At 40.2% G+C, this 21723-nt stretch overlaps 1 protein-coding gene across 6 annotated transcripts in view; it reads left to right on the top strand.

Moving 5' to 3' along the window:
* Window positions 1-21723, top strand: part of fosb (FosB proto-oncogene, AP-1 transcription factor subunit) — a 28291-nt gene extending 6568 nt beyond the window's left edge. The window contains exons 1-6 of one of the 6 annotated variants that reach the window (XM_042486592.2): window positions 11562-11855; window positions 12243-12430; window positions 13973-14356; window positions 14985-15092; window positions 16740-17087; window positions 17248-21723. In XM_042486592.2, coding sequence (XP_042342526.2) covers window positions 11792-11855; window positions 12243-12430; window positions 13973-14356; window positions 14985-15092; window positions 16740-17087; window positions 17248-17313 — 1158 coding nt within the window. In that variant the 5' untranslated portion in view covers window positions 11562-11791 and the 3' untranslated portion in view covers window positions 17314-21723. Of the gene's footprint in view, window positions 1-11561; window positions 11856-12191; window positions 12431-13972; window positions 14357-14984; window positions 15093-16739 lie in introns of those variants that run through there. The other 5 variants (XM_088078966.1, XM_042486588.2, XM_042486587.2 and 2 more) reach the window with 5 other exon arrangements.

Genomic DNA, 21723 nt, shown 5'->3' with positions numbered 1-21723 from the left:
TAGCAGAGCTTTTCCGGTTGAACATACATACAGCTCCATGGTCACAGATACATGAGCAACAGGGTCAAAATTTTGGGTGTAGTATTATGAAGAAGTAGTATGTCCCATACAACAGTACATATTATGAATGGGCATCCATAGTACCTACAAAATGTAAAAAGAATAAGTGTACCATTTGGATCGTGCCCCCAAACACCACAATGTGTCTGTAAAAAACACCCAGGTTTGGTACCACAAACATCACTGCTAAACACCGTCTGCAGCTTGGCAGGCATCTCGTCTTGGTGGTCCACTTGGATGCGTAATGCTTTCAGTCTGACACCTGGTTGCCACCTTTTTAATAAGTCCCAACCTGGGGATCAGTAGCTCACTAGTAGCTCACCTGCAGATGCCACATGTACCAAGGCTATGTCCTCGCCACAACGGGCCATGAATTTGGTTCCGACCCTGGCCCTTTACTGCATGTCACCCCCAACCCCCTTTCACTCACGCTATGCTGTCAAAGGCAAGAAAAGTCAAATTAACAAAAGAAAAAAACAAACCTAGCCTAACTTGCGGGCTGTGCCCAGGATTGTCCTGAAAACTATGAATAAGAACAAAAAGAGAAAATACAGAAAGGCAAAAAAAAAAAACACTTTAAGGGGATCATAAGTGACGACTGAGAGGGATTACTTATGTACAAGGCCATAATTTTTTTTTTTAGGAAAATCCTACATAGTATACCTCTAAGTAAGAGTAAGTATCTTTATTAGTTGTACAGAACCACAATTTCGACAATTTCGACTTGCTTTATCAGATCAAAGCTTAGATTCAGCACTTTAAACTCATTGCTATTTACTTTGTTGGGTGGAAAGAGCCCAAAAACAAAAGTCCTAAAAAAAATGAAATCAGTCAGCCAGTTTCTTCAGCTGTCAAGTGAGAGATAAATGGCACAGGAGTAAATAGTGAAATTAAATTCAGCTTGAGGGTCCTGGTATTGTACATGCTGGCTCACTGTCGTGCCTTACTGAGACACTTGAATAGCACAGAGCCATTGTTAATGTTATTAGTAACACCTGCGCTTTTCTTACTATGACAAGTCAAAATGTAGCTGTGATAAAGGAATTGTACTGATGTGGTCAAAATGTAGGAAATGCTGGTAATCTTAAATGCCAGCCAAATGCCTCAACACTATGTTTAACGACATATCTGACTAAATGTTCTGAGCTACTTTCCACCTCTGATCTCATCCTGATTCTCCCTCACCCTCTTGCTCGTGTCCCTCCCTCTCTCTGGCACTTTGCCTCTCTGACTGGCAGCGAGCCTGTTGAAAGTAGGCTAGGATTGACGCGCTGCTTGTGTCTGACTCACAGAGAGCTGTGGAATACTGAAACCCACTGATTGCATTTAACTTTAGGCATCCGACTCCCATGCAGTGCATGATACAATAGAGCCATCCGCTCTGCTTTCTGCACCTCAATGCTGACGTTTCTGGCTGCACTTGCAGCAAAAAAAAGAACGTCAATTGTTCTGACGCTAAGAACAAAAGATGGTTATTTAGAGGTATTGCCGCTTATTACAGCACAAACACTAAAATGATATTTCACTACTTGTAGTTGCACACAGTTGGCTTTAGGATGACACCAACTAAACTGAAGATCATCATCTTAATTTTCTGCCATGATACAATCACCTCTTACTCACACAAAACCGTCAAGCATCTTTGTAATTTGTGCTTCATCATCAAGTACTATCAAGAGCCTTTTTACTGCAGGTCAGCCATGCCGAGGTCGACAGCAGCCTCACTTACCTGTTGAACACATGAGCCAGATGAATATAAAAGCCCTGACACAAACCTACAGGCTGAAACCAGATGACGTGAGAACACTTTTTGTCTCAGAAGAGCCCAAAACCAAAAGCTATGACGCATGCACAGTCAAATGTTTTACCTTCTCCACACATCACTGTAAATTTTTTGCTGTGCGTGTGTGTGCTGTGTGGGTTCCTATAAACACACAAGCTTGTTATTTAACCAGCAAGCCAAAAGGATTGCACTGTATAAACACAAGTACATTCACGTAAACAGGCCAGAGGAGAGCTGCGAGGGAGCTGTGTGCTGAGGCAGGGAACAAGAAAAACTGGAAAATGTAAATAATGTAGCCGACTATTTGCACAGATAGTTGAGGGTCATGGGAATTTTCCTTTCAGTCAGCATGAGTTTCGTGGCCTTGACTGTCCCTTGAGGGGTCCTGAGGGGGTAAGGGGGTGATGGGGATGTTGCTTCAGGTTCTCCGACCTCAGTCCAGCCCTGTGGCCAGAAGAAAATGTTGGTATTGCTCGTTTCTGCTTACCACAAATATGTTATAAACAGTTTTATACATATCATATCAATGTTTCTTAAGTGACAAAATATATCAGCTGAGTTTCTCATCAAGACGTGGGGGGGGGGTCACAGCTAGGTGAGAAGATAACTTCTAAGTTGCTGTTCAAGACCAACAAAGAGAACAATTGTCAGTTAGTAAGTCATTGCTGTGTTCCCTGCAAAGGTGTTTTGTAGCAACCTGTTGTTGTTTGTCCAGCAGCTTTTTAGACACGAAAAGCAATCATTTTTTACAGAGTTATTTCAGCTTTTCCTGCTGGCATTATGCCCTCCAAACTGGGTATTTTAAGCACAAAAACATGATATTTTCTTAACCATAACCATGTGTTTTTTGTGCCTAAGCCCCTTTTTGCCAAAGTTTTAATAAATCTGCTACATAATAGTGTGCAAATGTAAGAGTGATTTACAGAAATGTTCAATGCCAACATTTTTTGTTTCTGGCAATTATGTTATAACTGAAGTAAAAGCTGTGTCTGTGGCAGACAGTCAAGCAAGTTTTTAGGTTTCTGCCAAAATGAGGGAGTTTAAGTTCAGTGGGGCTGTGTTTAAAAAGCGAACACGTAAAATAGAAGTGGCTGCCCACTGTATTTGAAGTCTAGCAAATACTGTATGTGGACCATCATGGTGAATAAGAAACTGGGGTGAAAAACCAAGTACAAAATCCATTAACTTAACCTTGAATATTCCAACCCAATCACCAGACTAAATGTTGGTATTGTATGTTTTGTATATTGGCCTTTGGGACAGGCACAGGAGTTCACATATCCATAATAAACTCGGAGTGGACTCTTTGTACCTTTGTACCAAAGAAAGACAATCAATGTGAGCATCTGGTCTGGATGCCTCATAAAAACATGCCTGTGAAAGCCTTAGTGTACTGAACAGTGGTTAAATGTGGCCAGATGTGCACCAGAAAATGAATAAATTGAACAACTCCTCCTCTCTGCAACTAATAAACATTCACATGTAATAGTTCTCAAAATGAAATAATGATTTCTTTTTTAAACTAGAACAAACAAATTCATCTTTGTAAGTAACAAAGCTGACAGTGCCAGATTCTGTCTGAACAAAACTATGTGCACTACAGGGAATCAGGAGAAGGTAGAGGTTGGTGTCAGGCTTGCTTGTTATTTGGCTCTCACCAAAAAGGAAGACAGTTTCTCAGCTCCCCTCCTGCTTTGTGGCACAACTACCAACACTGTCAGCTGTGAGACAGAAAATTGGAGAAACTGCACTCTACCCATAATGAAAGGTAGTTCACTATTGTTTGCTCTTTTTCAGTTATTGCTTGCAAAAGGAAGGACACTGAGGGCAGCTGAAGCATGCATTTTTCCTTTCATGTTATCACTCAAAGACTACACGGGCAGGTATATGAGCCAAATACGCAGGGAGGCACAAAACAGCGTGAGTGCGTTACAAAGTCCAATGCAACACCATGATGTGTGCACTAAAATTTCTTTTGTTCTGTAGTACCAAACCTGAATATTTTCAAATTGCAGGTGTGTAATTACATTATAAAGGTGATGTGTATGTATTTAGGCATCAAATGTCCGTGTCTGACATTGATAAATTGGATCATAATAATGATGAAAAAAATTTAAACTTCAATTTTAAAAATAACAGAGGAGATGTAGAGATGATATAAAAAAAGGTTGTCTCAAGTTCAAAAGTTTACGGTTCAATCTGAAATGGAATATTAATAAACTCAGAGCTTCCCTTTTTTTAATTTCTACTCAAGCATTTCACTTAATACAGTATACACAAACCATGTTTACACAGGCATGGAGCAAGGCCTTCAACTTTGCCAAGACAAAATTAATGGATTTAGCTGAGAATAAAAATCTTATTAAACACTTGGTAGATCATTTAGTAAAAAGCTTCAGGGATTTTTAGCTGAAGGTCGACCTGAAGTCTAGTCGAGCACAGCTTTCTCATCAACAATCTTCACTTTAGTTTCAGTTTTGTTGCTCCGAATGGCTGAGCAAGAGCAGCTCTGAGTGTATACAGCAGACAAAGAAAGACGGAAACTGTCGAGTGGCTGAGAGGAAAAACTATGGTATGAGAGTATCGGACAGTTTGGTTGGCTGGAGAGAGAAAGATATCAAATTTCTTTCAGTGAGGTAGGGAAAGCCAGTGAGACTTATGTAATGTTGTTGGGATAGGCAGCCAGAAGGGGTGTAAACAGAGCCACTCTGAAGTGGGGCAGGACTAGCCGTTGCTTGGTAACAAATATTTTGGGCAGGAAGACGGGGCAAACATGGCCCGCCTTCCAAAAGGAAACAGGGGCTGGCCTCATGAGCACAGTGCAAGTTAGTGGCTTCCCGAAAATACGCTAAGAGACAGGGGCAAGCAAAACAAAGCACATCGGGGGCATTAGACAACACTGCGTCTATTTTTTAACCTGGCTCGACCGGAGTCTAGACTATCACAAGTTGTACATAAACAGACTCTCCAGGAACCAAAAAAAAAGAGAGAAGTTTGCAGTTAATGTAGTCTACACTCTAAATGTAGCTATGACTAATAGGCTGCAGCCATTCAGTCACATGAGAGATACAAGCTTCAACAAGCTGTAACAATGTCTCAACAATGTGTTTATTTACCCACAAGTGAACAGATTACAAGCTTTTGAATGTAGCCTAAAACCTGAACAAGACTGCACTTGACTGAGAGCCCTGCATCTTAGGTTAGCAAACTCAGTATCTTTTAACCCCTTGAAACCTGGATTGACACCAGTTTCCTTGTGCTGTGTGGAGATGCTTCTCACAAGCTTTTTAACCCTTAAAGCCTAAGCAAATTGTTTGACTTCTTTCAAAAACATGAGGAAAAAGAAAACAAGCAACCTGGCAAGAAGTGCCCAGCAAATTACAAGAAATAAGTTCAAGATGACAAGAAAATGACCTGAAAGTTAGTTAGTTAGTTTTAAAAAAGAGGAAAATGTAAAGATTCTAGGAAAAAAAATGTACAGAAACCTATACAATTCTTATGACCATATATTTAAAATTATATCACAGAAAAATGTGTGGATATATATTTTTAGTTTTGTCTTTTTTCACTTTACTTTTTTTGTTGCTTGTTTTAAGTTAATGTTAATGTTCGTTTTTTTTTTAAAACTAATTACATGCTAATTTGTAGAATTCTCATTGCTTTCTACTCATGTTTTTGAAAGAAGTCAAACCAATTTATTCAGGTTTAAAGGGGTTAAATCACTCCTCAAAACCTAGTTTTATATTTGTAGATTTTTTGTATTTTTACAACCTCTGTTTTATCTGGTTTGACCCTATATTAATTGTTTTTAATTTGTTTTTATTTATGTATCTCTGACATGCTTGCGACATAAGAACCTTCTAGGACCCTCAGGACATCTAAGGCTGGCCTACCCACCGTCCCAAGAGTTAGAGCAAAACATGGTGAAGCAGTATTTTGTTATCCTGCAGCACAAGCCTAGAATAACCTCCCAGATGAGGTTTGAGAAGCCCGGACTCTGACCACCTTTCAGTCAGCCTTTTTATCTTTGCAACTCTTGTCTGCACTTTTGCCATTATTTGTTTTTTTTAGCTCTAGATCATTGAGTAATTCATTTGAACTTTTATTTATGGTGTATGAAGCATACCATACACAAAGCTGCCTTGCCTTGCCTTATTTATTTATTGCTGTTTTCATGTTGATGGTTAGGGTTAGGGTTAGGGTTAGGGGTTAGGGTTAGGGGTTAGGGTTTTTTATTGCCCTTTAAAGCACTTTGTAATAAACTTTATTTGTATAGCACTTGTATTTTGAAGTGCTATACAAATAATGTTTATTACTATTTATTATTGATCAACAACTGGTAATGCTATTTTAGGTGTCTTAGTGTTAGTTTTTATTATCTTCTGAGGATACCTTAAAGTCAGTATTGACACTGAGTGTATTATCTTTGTTAAGCTAAATAAACCAAATGAAATACCACAGAAAATGACTAAAACAAATCAGCCAGATTAATTAAAAATATAATGAACTGATTACTGCTACAGTGATTTAGGTGATGAGACATAAACTTCAACAAGCTGTAACAATGTTTCAATATTTATTTACCCAGAACTTTATAGTTAATAAGCTTTGAAATATAACCTCATCTAAAACTTGGACAAGAGTGTGATTTGTTTATTTGCGAACTGCACTTTCCTATTGAGCAATATTTTACAATTTACAGTGCAATAATATTTATAGGCTTTATTTCAAAATATTAATAGTAAATATACCTCACAATATGTGTGTTTCAGTTATCCTGTGCAATTATCAATCATGGATATACAGTATCTGTATCAGTATATAGTTTATAAAGATTTTATAAAGTTTTTTGCTTTTATTCTCTTGCTTGTTGCTCTTGATCTGCTATACAGTGTGAATTTACCCGGTGTGAGACAAATAGTCTTCTCTGTTTCTTGTTATTATGTTCTGTGGATTCCCATAAATCAGCATTGATACAAAGCGTTTTATCTTTATAAAGCGAATTACAACAAAGTTCATTCAAAACACACTCAACTGATTACTGCCAATGTTTTCCAGAAGATATCAGCTGCCGCAGCCAGATGCTCATCAAAAAAAGTCTAATTTACTCGCGTCAGTCTGAATCCGTCAGCTAGCTACATTACAAAAAAAACATAGATTAATATCTATGACTAAAAACAGTCGGCCACACCGTCGTCAGTTTGCCTTGCTTTCACTCGCAACCAACATATTCACAATGTTTTACGACGCAAACAGTAACCACAAGATACACAAATACGTGTAGTGTGTGTTGATAAGCGTGGACATAGGCTATTTGCGTTTTACTGGCTACGACGACAACACGGGACAAATGCGAGTTTATTCACGCTAACAACGTCAACGTATCTTCCCTTGTAAGAGGCTGACGTTACAAAGCGAAAGTCAATTGACGGTTAAAACAAACTAAACAAGACAGTGTGCTTGAGTTGAGACAGTTCCCGTGAGTAAAAATTGGGGTGAAACAACAACAACAGTCGCCGCAGTGTACTCAGTCTTGCTGCTGTTCCTGCACAGAGAGAATCCGGAAGCCATATTGTGTGCTGCTGCTGTCTGCCGGTTACCACGGAAACCGGTTGCTAGGCTGCATAACAAAAAAAGACCAAATTTATGGGCTACGTGCTTGCGTCAGAGGCGACGGCATATCCATGGCAACAGAACGCTACACACATGCAGTAGCAGACCCGTGGATAGCACATGGTCCCGGTTACTTGTTTTAGCCTCTTTCTACGTGGTAATACTGACTGTTTGTGCTATTTTGAACCGCATAAACATGTTTTTGTGTTGTCACGTCGTAAATCTATTTGTATATGATCAACATACGAAGCTAATAGCGACAGGGTACGATGGGGGAAGATGCCCCTGACCCCTTTATTCCTCTCCCATCCAAAAAATATCACTTAATCTACTCTCAATACGTTTATTAAATGATTACGATGTAGTGAACTGAGTCATTTCATTTGAATTACTGCAGTCTGGAGATTTATTTCACCAGAACTGTTTTAGGTTAAACTAATCTATTTTTTGTCACTGGAGAATAGCGATTTGCATAGGGCCTATATATATTAAGGTGAACGTTAATATATATAGGTAAAACGTTTTGAGGCCTATGTGATGATGTGGGACTCGTTGGGGGAGTCATCCAATTGATTTTGAAAAAAATAATGTAAATAATAAGTAAGTAAGAAGTAAAAATGTAAAGTTCTATCCCTGTGGTTGAAAGTCCCCCTTAGAAAGGGGCTGGAAACCCCCAGGGACATCCTGTCTTAAATATGTTTTAGTTAGATTATCTTGAAAAGAGTCATATGAGATTTTATTTGGTTCATACTTACAATCATTGGTAGCCTATTGCTTGATATGTACAGTCATCATTTTTACCAAGTTTGGAAGAAGAAGACATCTTAAAATAAAAACAATTTGTATGAATGAAAGGTTAAAAGGCTTCTACACTGTACTTTAAAAAAAAAATAGAAAACCATTTGCCTTAAAAAAATACATGTCAGTATAACTAAGTCTACATTATGTTTACTTAATATCTAATTGTTAAGTTTACTTAAAATATATAGGCATAGCTTATGTACTTAAATTTGTGAGGTTGTTGCAACTTAAACATGCCATTAATTAAACCAGTCTTTCTAGTGTAAGTAACTTCCCTAAAACCAAGTTCACTGTGCTATAGACTATCTGTATTCTGCTGGTTGCAAACTAATCATTCATATCATTATTTTTCTTAAACATGTTTACAAAACAGACCTCACAGATCTAACTTCATCATTGGCAGAATCATCTTTGTCATGATCAAGTTAAATCAGATTAACTTGGTTTACTTAAACTGCTAACTCTAAGAAAGGACAGGGTGATTTCGCTTGTTCTTTTGAAATTGCAACAACTTAACAAAATTAGGCAGGTTGGGTCTAAATACAGCTATTTTAACAATTAGACAAAAGGCACATGTAAATTAAGATTAATGGTTACATTAACGTTCCTTTTTCAAGGCAATCAATTTCCCAGATTATTTTAAGTAAAATCAATTTGTCAGATTTTACAGTGTAGATAATCCATTATATGTCAGGAATGGGATTTTTTTTGTTTGTTTGTTTGTTTCGGTTTTTTTTTTTTTTACATGTTTTTGCTATAATAACAAAATTATCCCCTCTACCAATTTATTTCTCCCAACACTGTGGTGGTTTATGCATCATCATCATCATCATCATCATCATCCTGCACATGCTAAATTTATAGGCTATCCAAATATCTTAAAATTTTACTTTGAATTGTCTTTGTTCTTAAGAAGACATCTTCCCATAGTCATATATTTCTCTATGAAATCAACATACGGTGCTTAATCGGATAGCGGTATTAGTCAGTATTCCTGTTTTCTTGGCTGCACCCCGTCATGCCCTGCTGTTATCGTTTATTTTGAATGTGGGCTGATCGCCTGCGTTATCAACCAGTCACCTCAATAATTCCCCATCATGAACAACTTACATACGACGAGTTAGTCATCCCGGTTCAGCGGCACAGCACCGGTAACGGCAGCGCGGATGGGACACAACGTCCTCCGTTGATCCTCGTCTCTGACGTTGCTGTAGCGCTGACTAATAACTTGTTATCCCCAACTCTTCCCTTTCTGCCTCACGCCTTTTCACACATGGGCTGGAGAGCTGGAGCCCCGACACAGCAGCATGCCCGCCCCGTGACATTGCTTGACATCACAGCCAACAAAAAACGTCCTCGCAGCCTATTTGAAAATTTTCATTCATGGGTTTACCAGCCGGTCTTCCCGCATTTAGCCGGTGGAGCTACCCCCCCAGAAAAAAAGCCTCCCTCCCTCCCACCTGCCACATTCCCACTGGTGTCCTCATGTAGGCTATAATAATGAATCACTTTCTGCTCAGCCGGTTGATATTTGCAATGACAGGCGCCGATTTCCGTCACTGCTGCCCACTGTCCATGACAGAATTACACTGTTGTTTACCAGTTTGTGCTTTTTTCATTGGGTTGGATGAGGCTGCTGTTGCTGCTGTGTGACACGGAGTCTTGGCTACACTTAAAATCCATAAATATGTCATCTAACTCAAAGATTGGAGCCTATGGGATATTTTTCAAGTCCACACTTGGCACTGTGTCTTTAGGTAGTGCTCAGACCCAGATGAGAGGGAGTCTCTCAATAGGAATCCCGAGGGCGTGTCCTGAGAAACTTTACAGCAGGATTTCCCTCTGCATGCCTCGGGGACACCGTCGCTGAGTGACATGATTTCTACGTGTTGGATAAATGAGCCATTGTGTTGCTTTGTCAGCTGATGTTTCCAGGTTATTCTCGAGCCCTACATGGCACTCAGACAAACTGGAGGGGCTGCACTCTTAGAAATAGAGGTGCTAACCAGAGCCATATATAGTTCTTTGGCTTATTCCCAAATGAGAACCATTTTTGGTTCCTTGTAGGACCTTTTATTCCAGTTCCAACTGAAACCCTTTAGGAAGAATCTACCCAGACAACAACATAATACAAAGAACCATCTGTAAAATGTTCCACCCAGAACTCCCTATGAGAGGTTCTACAGAGAACCCTTCTATGGTGTAATGATCCCACTCAGAAACCTCTCTGGATTCTATCCACACATTTTCCACCTAATAAGGGTACTACAAGAACCTATCCAAGAGGTTCTATTGAGGACATTTTTATGTTCCAAGGGTATCATCTAGAACTCACCCAGGGGATTCTACTGACACCCCTTACATATTTAAAGGGTTTATTCTAGAATCCACACAGGAGGTTTTACGAAGAACCCATTTATATTCCAAGGGCATCATTCAGAACTCACACAGGGGACTCTACTGAGGGGGCTTTCAACTAGAACCCACCAATTGGGTTTCATCAGCAACCCTTGTTGGATTTCAAGGGTTTAATCTAGAACCCACCTAGGGAACTTTAGAACCCCTTTATATTCCAAGGATTTCATCTAGAACCCACCCACAGGATTCTACAGAGAACTCTTTTATATTCCAAAAGTTTGATCTGGAACCCACTGAGGGAGTTATATCAAGGACCCTTTCATATCCCCCCTTTCCTTCAAAAGAGTTATTCAAAAGCAAATGGTTTTGGGTACAACCTCAGCCCTTCAGTATGTGTCCTGTTGAGACCTTTATTTCTAAGAGTGTTTATGATACCGAGTCTCCTGTTACCCTATAATAACTAAAATGATAATAATAATAACAACAATAATTATAATAATAATAATATTCGAATATAAAGCATGGCCTATATCAACTGAATGAACGCAACAATACTCCCCAGATGCGGATAGACATCGTAGACATTATAGGAATATTATGTATACCTATTTTCTTGATTTAGCCTTGACCCATAAAATGTTCCAATCTTTATAGACGCATATAGTCCTATTATAGATTCTTTCCATATTTATCATTCCGAAGTTTCTTCATATTTCCTCTCAGAAATTGTCAGACGGTGAGAAATATCTCGTGCCTGTGATAGTATAAAAAAACATCTATTATTATCCGTCGGAGAGGTGAGCTTCTGGTCCATTTCAGTGGGAGAGGGATTCCCTCAACGTCACCAAGGATACCAAACACAACACCAAAGCACAAATATGGGCATGTACGTCAGCGGAACTCCGAGGCGGGACTTCGACGATAGAAATGCCTTGGTTGTACTCGAGGAGGATGGATTCATTCATAAGACAAGATCTGCTACTGTGCACCGTAATAACAGCTAACGTCCTCCGGCGGACATCGAGTGGACTTTATGGATCTATAATCGCATTTTTGACGGGCGGATACCGGTGAGCGCTCCGAGGATTTAACGCTAAACGAGAGGAAACGAACTTTTTAACAGATTGAACTGGGACGCTTTCCCCCTTAAAGCGGGGAACTGGATTAAGCTTCTTCATGCAACTTTTTTGGAAAGAAACCAAGAGCATCTCACCGGGGAATAGCAAAAAAATCAGCAGCGGTAAGTGCAAGCTAACTTTATTGTGTTTGAAACAAATGTAAAGTCACCGTTATAAAGTAGGTCAGAAACATCTGTCCACCGCTGCCCGGCAGGCTGCTTAACAAGCCTACGAGATGCTGACAGACATATTTCCATGTTGGCATTAATTCAAAAATTAACTTAACGTGTCATCAGTTATAAAACACTCTGATGGACTATAGGAGGTTTCTTCACCGATCGATGAACTGATGCTGTCAAAAGTGGCTTAGCTATTAGAAAACAGGCTACATTTTAAATATATGATATTTGGTTCGGTTACCTGCATTGCCTATAACATCAGTCGTTTTCTCCCTACAGTACCTCTTCTTTAGTAATCTTCTTGTGTGTGCCACTGCCCCGCCGTTGCAGGTGACATCGCGCTCTCTCTGGTAACTGCAGGTGTCGCCTTCTCTCTCGGTCCCTCCGGGGAAATGTACCAAGGCTTCCCCGGCGACCCAGACAGCGGATCCCGAGGAAGCTCCTCTCCATCTCTAGAGTCTCAGTACCTTTCCTCCGTGGACTCCTTCGGGAGCCCGCCGACCACCAGTGCCCCGCAGGTAAGTTAGAGAATATTCATAATAATGCATGTTGGAATAAATATCTACCTAAGAATGAAAATTAGCCCGGAAACAAACAAAAAGACTAATGTTAATGCTGTTCATGTGTATCAATTCATAACTCGTACAAATCCGGTTTATGATATATTCATGCATAGATGCTTATATTAGCCCTACTGGTATAGGCCTACTGACTAAATATGGCATGTGTTTTACTCTCAGGCTATACTCTGCATATTGTCACATAATACTTTGTAAATATTAACATAGACATGTATTTTCTTTTTAAATGTATGTTGTTGTTTTTTAAATTAAATGCACGTCAGCTGTTATTAATAGGGCGTGTTCTAACACTATATGTAACACTAAGTTTTGTATGTGGTAGGTTAGCAACCCTTGTGTTTTTCCTATGACACTATGACATAAAGACTGTGCCATAACCAATAAGCAAAGCAAAAAAGCCTAAAATGTCCTATTAAGAAATTTGAAGTTCGTATGAATACAACCCAAAATGACATAGCCAATGAATCAAAGTAGTTAGAATTATCTAACTGCAGTAAACAGATTTTATTGTATGACTCTGGTCTATGGTGTTTTAGTGACACTTTTTTAATCGGATTCTGCTGTTGTTGAGATATAAACAGGCCTAGTCTCGCTGATTTGAACACTTGAGTGTAAATGTAGCTCTGTGTGTTGCCTGTGGTAGCCCCGGCAGCAGCTCGCAGGCTTTGACAACGTGCTCAATTTACAGCACGCCGCAGAGCGGATGACAGAGCGCTGGAACTCTCCTACGTCAGCGCCCTGGCCCCGCCCCTCCCCGTTTCTCTCCCTCCACGCGCTCCGCTCCGCTCCGCTCAGGCCTCGCCGTGACGTAAATGCTTGTTCTATTTTGGAGTGCTACGTAACGTTGCCAAGGGGAACACCGGGGGTGTGACGGGGGAGGAGGAAGAGGGAGGGGGGAGACGCTCGTCGAGAGAGACGATTGGTCGAGGCGGCCGTTTTCAGAGACGCCTGTCCCAATGTCTTATCACGCTTTCATAGCCTGTGAATATTAATAAAAGTCGATACTGTCCATAAATAAAGCAAAGGCGACAGTTATGGGTTCTCTTTGTGTCGTTATATGGCAATAACAAAGTTGTGACACAGGAACAAACAGACTTAAAACTAATGAATTAAAAATTTACACAGCGTACTGCCATTTTTTCCTTTGTTCTTACACCTCAAATTTTCAGGTTCATAAAAATGTCCTCTTGTTAAAGAGTCAGAAAACCTATTTTCCACGCTTTTTGAAATCATATTGATCATAGCCTACTTAAAATGTATTTTTTTCCTATAAGAATATTGTTCATTCTTATAGTCTATATATGTGTGTTCATATATATATATGGACAAATTATCTGGAGGAACTTTAATAATGGCAGCTCTTGATTGTGAAGGCCTGTATTTCTGCCTTTTTTTTTTGCCTTTGTCTAAATGTGTTTACCCACCTGCAGTGGCTTTACATGTTGTGTGACATTTTATTTGTTCATGTCTCCTGCTCAGGAGTGTGTGTCAGCGGGAGCTGGATTGAGCATTGTAGGCAGTGGGCCAGGGGCCAGCGTCGGAGGGGAGATGCCCGGTTCATTCGTGCCCACCGTCACCGCCATCACCACGAGTCAGGATCTGCAGTGGATGGTTCAGCCGACCCTTGTCTCCTCCCAGGCCTCTGGACAGTGTGGTACCACTGGTACCACGACCATGACCCAGCCAGTGTCACTGGTTGACCCATATGACATGCCAGGCCCCAGTTATTCCTCAGGGTCTGCCTTCACCCCTCCAAGTTCGGACACTCCTGGCCCAGCTCCGGGCCCCATCCGCCAGTCCAGAACCCGTAGCCGCCGTACACGAGACGAGTCTGTGAGTGAAGATGGAGATGTTGGTGTGTTAGTAAGTGTGTGTGCTTGAACGGTTTGTTTGTTGACATGTTACACATGCAGTGTAGGTATATCAATCAGTCAATCAATAACTTTATTTGTCCCCAGTGGGGCAACTGGTTGTGCAGCAGTGGGACACGTATTTAGGACCCATAAAACACAGAGTACACAATAGAAACTAAGACCAAAAATACATAACTGCATAACATCTTTAACATAAATATACGATGAAGAAAATATTCAGTTAGTTCACAGATTAAACAGCTCCATCTACTGTGAACTGTGCTTTAAAGCAGCGCCGTACACATATACTTTCAGGGGCAAGGTTTATAAAGAAGAAAAGGGCATCTCCTCGTCTGATAGGCCCCTCTGTCATGCACAAACCTTCTAAATGGCGCAATAAGGGCAGATAGGGGCTGGTATATGTAGTAGACAATGTGGGAAGCATATATATATATATGATACTGCCAAAGTGTAAGGACATGTTTTAAATTTTCTCAAGAATAGGGCAAATTTGCTCTTAAAACAACCTTAACCTACCCAGTCCATTCCACCCACCACTGCTCCTTTGACACTACATTCTCAAGATCAGGGACAGAACTTTAATCCTAATCCATTTCCTATTTTTCCTGTTCTCCTAGCTGACACCTGAGGAGGAGGAGAAAAGGCGTGTCCGGCGAGAGAGGAACAAGTTGGCTGCCGCCAAATGTAGAAACCGCCGACGAGAACTCACAGACAGACTGCAGTCGGTGAGCTTGGCCATGTTATAGCTGCCAGAATGAGTAATGAATTTCTTAGGTTAATTCTTACTTAGGTTACTTCCCATAGCTTTGCGGTGTGTTAATAAACGAGTACATGTGTGTATAAGAGAGATTATGGTTTATGGTAATTGGGTGTTAAGCTGTGGTTAAGACAATTATAGTCATCAAGACAGACTACTGTACCCACAGCATTTATGGCCTAATTAATGGGCTCTTACATAAGCCACCTTACATATTTAAAGGTAAAGTGTGTAAGATTTAGGGGGATTTGGTGGCATCTAACAGTCAATATCAGATTGCAACCAGAAAAAAGTGGTTTGAATTGCTTCAGTGCTCATTGTTAAGGAGGTTTTCACTGTGAGCCGCATTATCTGCAGAGGTCTCTTCCTCTCCAAAGCAAATGACCCAGTGATTTAAATGGACAAAACACTGAATAAAGCAGTTTCACGTAACAAATCAGTGCATCTCAGGCGCTGTTTGGCATCTCAGAGATGGGCAACTCACCCACTAAATGCAATTGTGAGCCCTCCTTTTTGATACGTTAATGTTTGCTCATCTTTTTTTTATCCAGACGTTCAGGAGGTTTTTACCATGAGCCGAATTATCTGAAGAGGTTTCTTCCTCTCCAAAACAAACAGACCTAGTGATTTAAATGGGCAAAAACACTTAATAAAGCAATTTCATATTACAAATCATGTATTTCCGACACTGTTTGGCATTCCACTTCAGGCAGCTTGTCCAACACATGCTAATGGCTGCTCACATTTTTTTTTTATCCGCATATATTCTCTTTCTCTCCAAAACAAAAGGTCCCTGTGATTTAACCTGCTGGAAACACTGAATAAAACCGTATCACATCACAAATCAGTGTAACTCCAGCACTGCTCATTGCAGTTGGGCTTCTTATTATGATGGCTGTCGCAAAAATGCAAAGATGTGAAAATGCAAATAGCCCTATCTGGTGCCAGTATTTGGTTTTTCATTCTGGGCTATTGAAGAAACATAGTCATGCAACATGGTGATCTCTGTAGGACCTTCTCCAGAAAGCTGCTCAGCCTTTCAGCCAATGTTTCTCAGCGGCAATTCGTGGTATTGCAGTGAAAAGAATCTGTTGACAGAGCAACTCAAACTTAAAACAAAGTCACATATGAATCTTGCTTTTAAAAATAATTGCGTCATGGAAGTTTCAATTTGAATTTTTTTTCTGGAGCTGAGAAAAGTGATTTAAAATCTGTGACATAATCACAATGTGAAGTCTATAAGGTGAGCGGGAAATCAAACCCGGAAGCTAGAAAACCTCTGTGGCCTTTGCTCCAGGCAAGCAACTCCACATGAGTCCATCTTTGATCTGGTGTCTAGATATTGTTAAAGTCTAAACCTGCTCCCTATGTCAATGTAAACAACTCGTTTCTGCTAATATCCCCCTAAACTGTACACACTGGACTTGAACTGCAGGAGAGGAAGGTATTTCTGCTGGGATGCATACATGCACCTCCACAAACACTGAAGTAGAGGTTTAGTGAAGCTAACACTTCTATCCACATCTTCTTTCCTCCTCTACCCATTTCACCCACCTTTGTCTTCTCCCCTCGTCACTCTTCCCCCATTTCTTTCATGCTCTGTCCCTGCCCACAGGAGACGGACATCCTGGAGGAGGAGAAGGCAGAGCTGGAGGCTGAGATCTCTGAGCTGCAGAAGGAGAAAGAGCGTCTGGAGTTTGTCCTGGTAGCCCATCAACCGAATTGTAAGATCCCGTACCAGGACCAATCTCAGCACAGCTCGGCGCAGCTCCCTCCAGTCCAGCCCCAGCCCCAGCTCCCTCCCCAGACCTTACAGCCTCCTGTCTCCATTGTGGGCCTGGCTGTGAAGGAGGACTCTTTCTATCTGCCTCCTGCCTACACAGCCCATCCGTCCTCCACACAGTCCCAGCCTCCGGTGCAGCAGCAAGTCCAGCAGCCGCCTCAGCCAGGGATAATGCAGGAGGTAGAGTTTTCTAGTTCTTTCTATGGCTCAAGTGAGCCGGCACCAGGCGGGCCGTGCCTCATGGCCAGCGACAGTGGTGGTGGTGGTGGTAACCATGACGATGCGGCCATTGGCAGCTACAACACCTCATACACATCTTCATTTGTGTTCACCTACCCAGAGGGAGCCTGCGGGGTCAGTGCCAACCAGCGGAACAGCAGTAGCGAGCAGTCATCTGATTCCCTGAACTCGCCTTCTCTGCTGGCGCTCTGACTGACCGACAGACATACGCGCACACATATCAACAAGCACATACATAATGCTTGCTGGAAGTAGAGGCTGAGGCAAGTACACGCAGAGTACCTATCAGTCTCACAGATTGAGAAAAAAAAAAAAAACAACAGCCAATCGCTTGTTTCTGATTTGGTTAAAGTTTACACATCCATGCATTCCAATCAAGAGCCATACAAATAGTTGCACATACATTAGATCTAACCTTTAACGACAACATATTAACCATTTCTTGTTTTGTATAACCTGCAACTGGTAAAGTGAATAAAAACTGAGTCACAAAGTCCAAGTTGCAAATCTTAAGTGCTCTGAATTAAGAGATTAATCCACAATATTTTCAATCTTGTACAGTACATTGAGCTTACTTTACACTCAAACAAGCACCAGTGCCCCCAACTTGTTCCCTCTGTCGGTTGACTTTTACCAGTGCTCTTGCTTTCATCCTTTTCCATCCTTTTCTTCCTCTTGCTGAATGTATTTGTGCAAATCTGAAATAGGGACGAAGGACTTTTCAGGGTCTTTTCTTGTGGGAGACAGAACTGCTGATTTCTCGCTCACCTCTAACCCTTCATCTGCTCGACCTCCCTCTGCTTCTTCATCTGCTGCTTGGACTTGACAAGTTGGGGATCTGAGTATCACAGCTTCCTCTAAAACCTTGTGCTTTCTTCTCTCGTTTTTTTTTTTTAAAACACAAAATCTTCTGCCTACCGTCTGCTATGCGACCCATCTCTGCCCGTCTCTTGTTTCTTCTCTTCTGTCTCTGTGTTTCTCCCTGTCTCTGAAGTCGACCCCAGAGAGCCCGAAGACCCCAGAGAGCCCTTGGGACCTTGAGTGAATGACGGCCCAACTAACACGCCCTTTTGCACCCTCTCATACAAGGACATGGACGCAACCCCCCTCCCCACAAACAGAAGAACCTTTTTTCTTGGAGCGCATTGCTCAGAGCAGATCCTTACAGCAGCAAAATAATTTCACACACGCACATAATGATGAACGCAAAATGCAAGACGGACGTCACTGTCTTCTGCTGAGCCATTTTTCTATGTTCACACGATGAAGATTAGACTTATGTTGTGAGGCCCAATTAAAAAGAGGATGGAAAGAGGTTTAAGAAGGAAGGAAGGAAAGGAATCCAACCAAGCGGGACAGACTCAAACGGAGAGTTGATGGATAAAGAGGATGATCCTAAACATCCATTTTTAGAGCCAAATGTTAAAAATCAAAGCAAAAAAAAGTAAGAAAAAAATCTTGCTCTTGCCAACTGTGTGGAAGGGTGGCCTCAGTACAAACACCTCCATACCACAGAGCCTCATCACCCTGGGCCTACATGCGTATATTCATCGCTTTCAAGTCTCTGAACTGAAGATGCAGATGTTTTGTGGCAGCGCACCAGCTCCGTGTTTTGCTCCGAATCAATCAGATGTGAACCGATGCCTTTATTTAGAGAGAAGACTATTTTGTAGTGATTCAGACAACCTCTAAACATTTGGGCTCAGTGGTCTCTGTGCCTCCCCTTTTCTCTCAGTGGAGACGAGGCGGGGGTGCGTTTATTGTGAGTGCGTCCACTCTGAGGCACCTGGCCCGTTTATTTCTTTCTTTATTGAGGTTGACGTGGCGAGCGAGCACAAAGCGAGGCCTGGAAACAAAAAGGGGAGAACATGTGGGCTGATGTCGTGGAGTGAGCGTCCTTTCTTTGCCTGTGAATTTGTATAATTTGTTTTTCCTGTATGTTTGAGTGAGAATTGTTATATATTTTAATGTTTATTTTTTTGTGTGTATGTGTGTGTGTTTAATTGTTTTGCATTGACCTCTGCTTTCACTTGTATTGTTGCCATTTCTTGTTTTTTTGTTTTTAACCTGGTGATTTCCTCATAACTGTTACTATTATTGTTACATCGTAACTATTGTTTCATTATTTTATTGTATTTTCATTTGGCAACTTTGGAGGCATGTTGTGCACTACAGAAAAAAAATTAATTATAAATCTATATGCATACATATATACAGGTAACATGTATATATAAGTGTATGTACCATGATTGTAAAGTATGAATGTCTGCAGACCTAAATGGGATATTTTTGTCAATGAAGAACAAGATAAAATGTTACTGAGGTTTAGTTTTAAAATGAATATTTTTCTAAAGGAACAAAAAAAAACTATAATAAATCTAAAATACTGCCCTGTCCCTCAACATGAAGCACGATGTCACTGCCTCTATTAATGTGTATTTATGTTTTATAAACAATATAAAGCACTATCCAATTTACATTAAATGTATGTTTATAGTTATGATGTTAGAAGGTTGTGGTAACGCCTTTTTTTGTTTGTTTGTTTTTTTTCTGTGAGGTCTGTCCCAAAGCTACTGACACCTTAACGCCACTTGATCCTTAGCAGACGCAAAATGAGGAAAAACAGTAGTGTGATTGAATGTCTACACACATATTAAAAGTGTTCAGACTGCAACATTATGACTAAACTGTTTCATTTAAGGTTAAAGTATTTCATGCCCAGTATACATTTCTGTCCAGTATACACATATCACTCAATAACATTGTTATTCCCTAACCGAAACATGTGTTTGAAGGATAACTTTAGCCTCGATATGAACATAATCATGTCAATCCATTCTTGTATTCTAGCAGTTATTTTGTCAAATTGAGATTAACATTTCTTGTGATTGTATTTGCTGGATCAGAAGCTTTATTTTCAATAAATAAACATGTTTATTCAAAAACAATGGCTAGATTAATGCTATAAACGTGTGGCTCTCAGTGGTCAGAAAATGGGCAGACCTCAGTTTTTTTAAATGTTGAATAAGGACTGTGTTTGTACAGATGTTGGAGATGCCTTTTGATTTCTCTCCAAATGCAAATGTGATGAGAATATGTTCTGGTGTAAGAATAAGCATAAAACATATTCACTATAGTTCTCATGTATATAGGTTTTTGTGGTGCTACTTATAGTATATTATAACGGCGAGGCAGTTTCACACATTGTATGGTGGAAGGCTACACAGCGTTGTTACTGAGGCTCCAGAACAAATTAACGCACTGCTTGTCTCATCGGGACGTTAAATCCTGAACTGAAGCCAATAACATAGTGAATTCCCAGCAGCTGAAGCTCTGAGAGCCCAGTAATCACTCTGTCATTTTATTATGGTTTAATATCAATTACCTGTTACATCTTTAAGTATGATAAACAGATCTCAGAGGGCCCTTGTACTGTACCTGCACTCCACACCAGACCACAAACCAACACATTATTCTTTGCCTCCATCATTTTTTCTGTAAAGTTACAATCACCAGTGGGTTGCTGATAAATGGGAAAAGTTGACAAAGAAGGAAAAGGAGAAATATTTAGTTATAAGAGAGAGAAACTGCCTGCACCTTCTCGTACTGTACAATGGCTACGTTAGCGTTACCTGAACAAGAGCTTTCCTATTTTTCTATGATGAGGTGAATGTTTCTATTTTTCCACAAGTCCCACATGCGCTCTTATTTCATATTTTCCCTGCTATGAAATGCAATACTTGTGATCCTCTTGGATGTAGCAAATACTCAAACTGATGGCTACAAAATGTCAAGTGTGATGATGTATTGCTTTGATTATCATTTTTTTGTTACAATATTAAAAGTTATCCACAATATTGCAACATTTGGGTTTGAGACAATCTTCATGGAGAAACTGTATTACAACTTATCTATTTTTTTTCTCTTCTCATTTATTAAGGATGTGCAGAGACACTAGCAAGGTTCATTCATTAAAAAAAAATCTTATTTTTGTAATACATTCATTCAATCAGTGTTTCATCAGTTTTTGCAACCATTTACTGTTTTCTTTCTGGGAGAATAAGGTTACAATTTTGTCACCTCTGGAGACAGAGGGTATATGGTTAGATTTACATTGGGCAAAAGGCCCAAAGAAACTTTGTTCTAGATGTGACAAATATCATCCAGGGTGCATAGATAATGACCTAACTAGCTCATGGAAGTGCTCTGATGTCAAACTGTTTACTTTTTTCAGTGCATACAATTTGTCATAACTTACTAGTTTTCTGCACATCACTGTAAAGTATGGTTTACTTATTTTTATAACCTTATTTTCATTTTGCTTATACTCTTGAAGTGGACCCAAGTGTATGACAAATGTTGCTTTTTGTCGTCATAGCTCTCTGACCTTCTGTGTCCATATTTCAGCTTCTGGCCCTGTTTGTTGTCTTATAAAAGTTTACATACAAAGGTTTTTTCCTTGGTTTTTAGACAGCAAAAGCTGGGTAAGCTATCTCTTTTAATGATGGTTTGACCAAATGCCATTTATTTCCAATTTGTGAAGAAAAAACATAAATAAACAGCATATTATGAGGTA

The sequence above is a fragment of the Plectropomus leopardus genome, chromosome 6 (assembly GCF_026936395.1).
Source record: "Plectropomus leopardus strain MGB_pleo_1.0 chromosome 6, ASM2693639v1, whole genome shotgun sequence".
Lineage (NCBI taxonomy): Eukaryota > Metazoa > Chordata > Actinopteri > Perciformes > Serranidae > Plectropomus > Plectropomus leopardus.
This window is presented reverse-complemented; position numbering and strand designations above follow the sequence as displayed.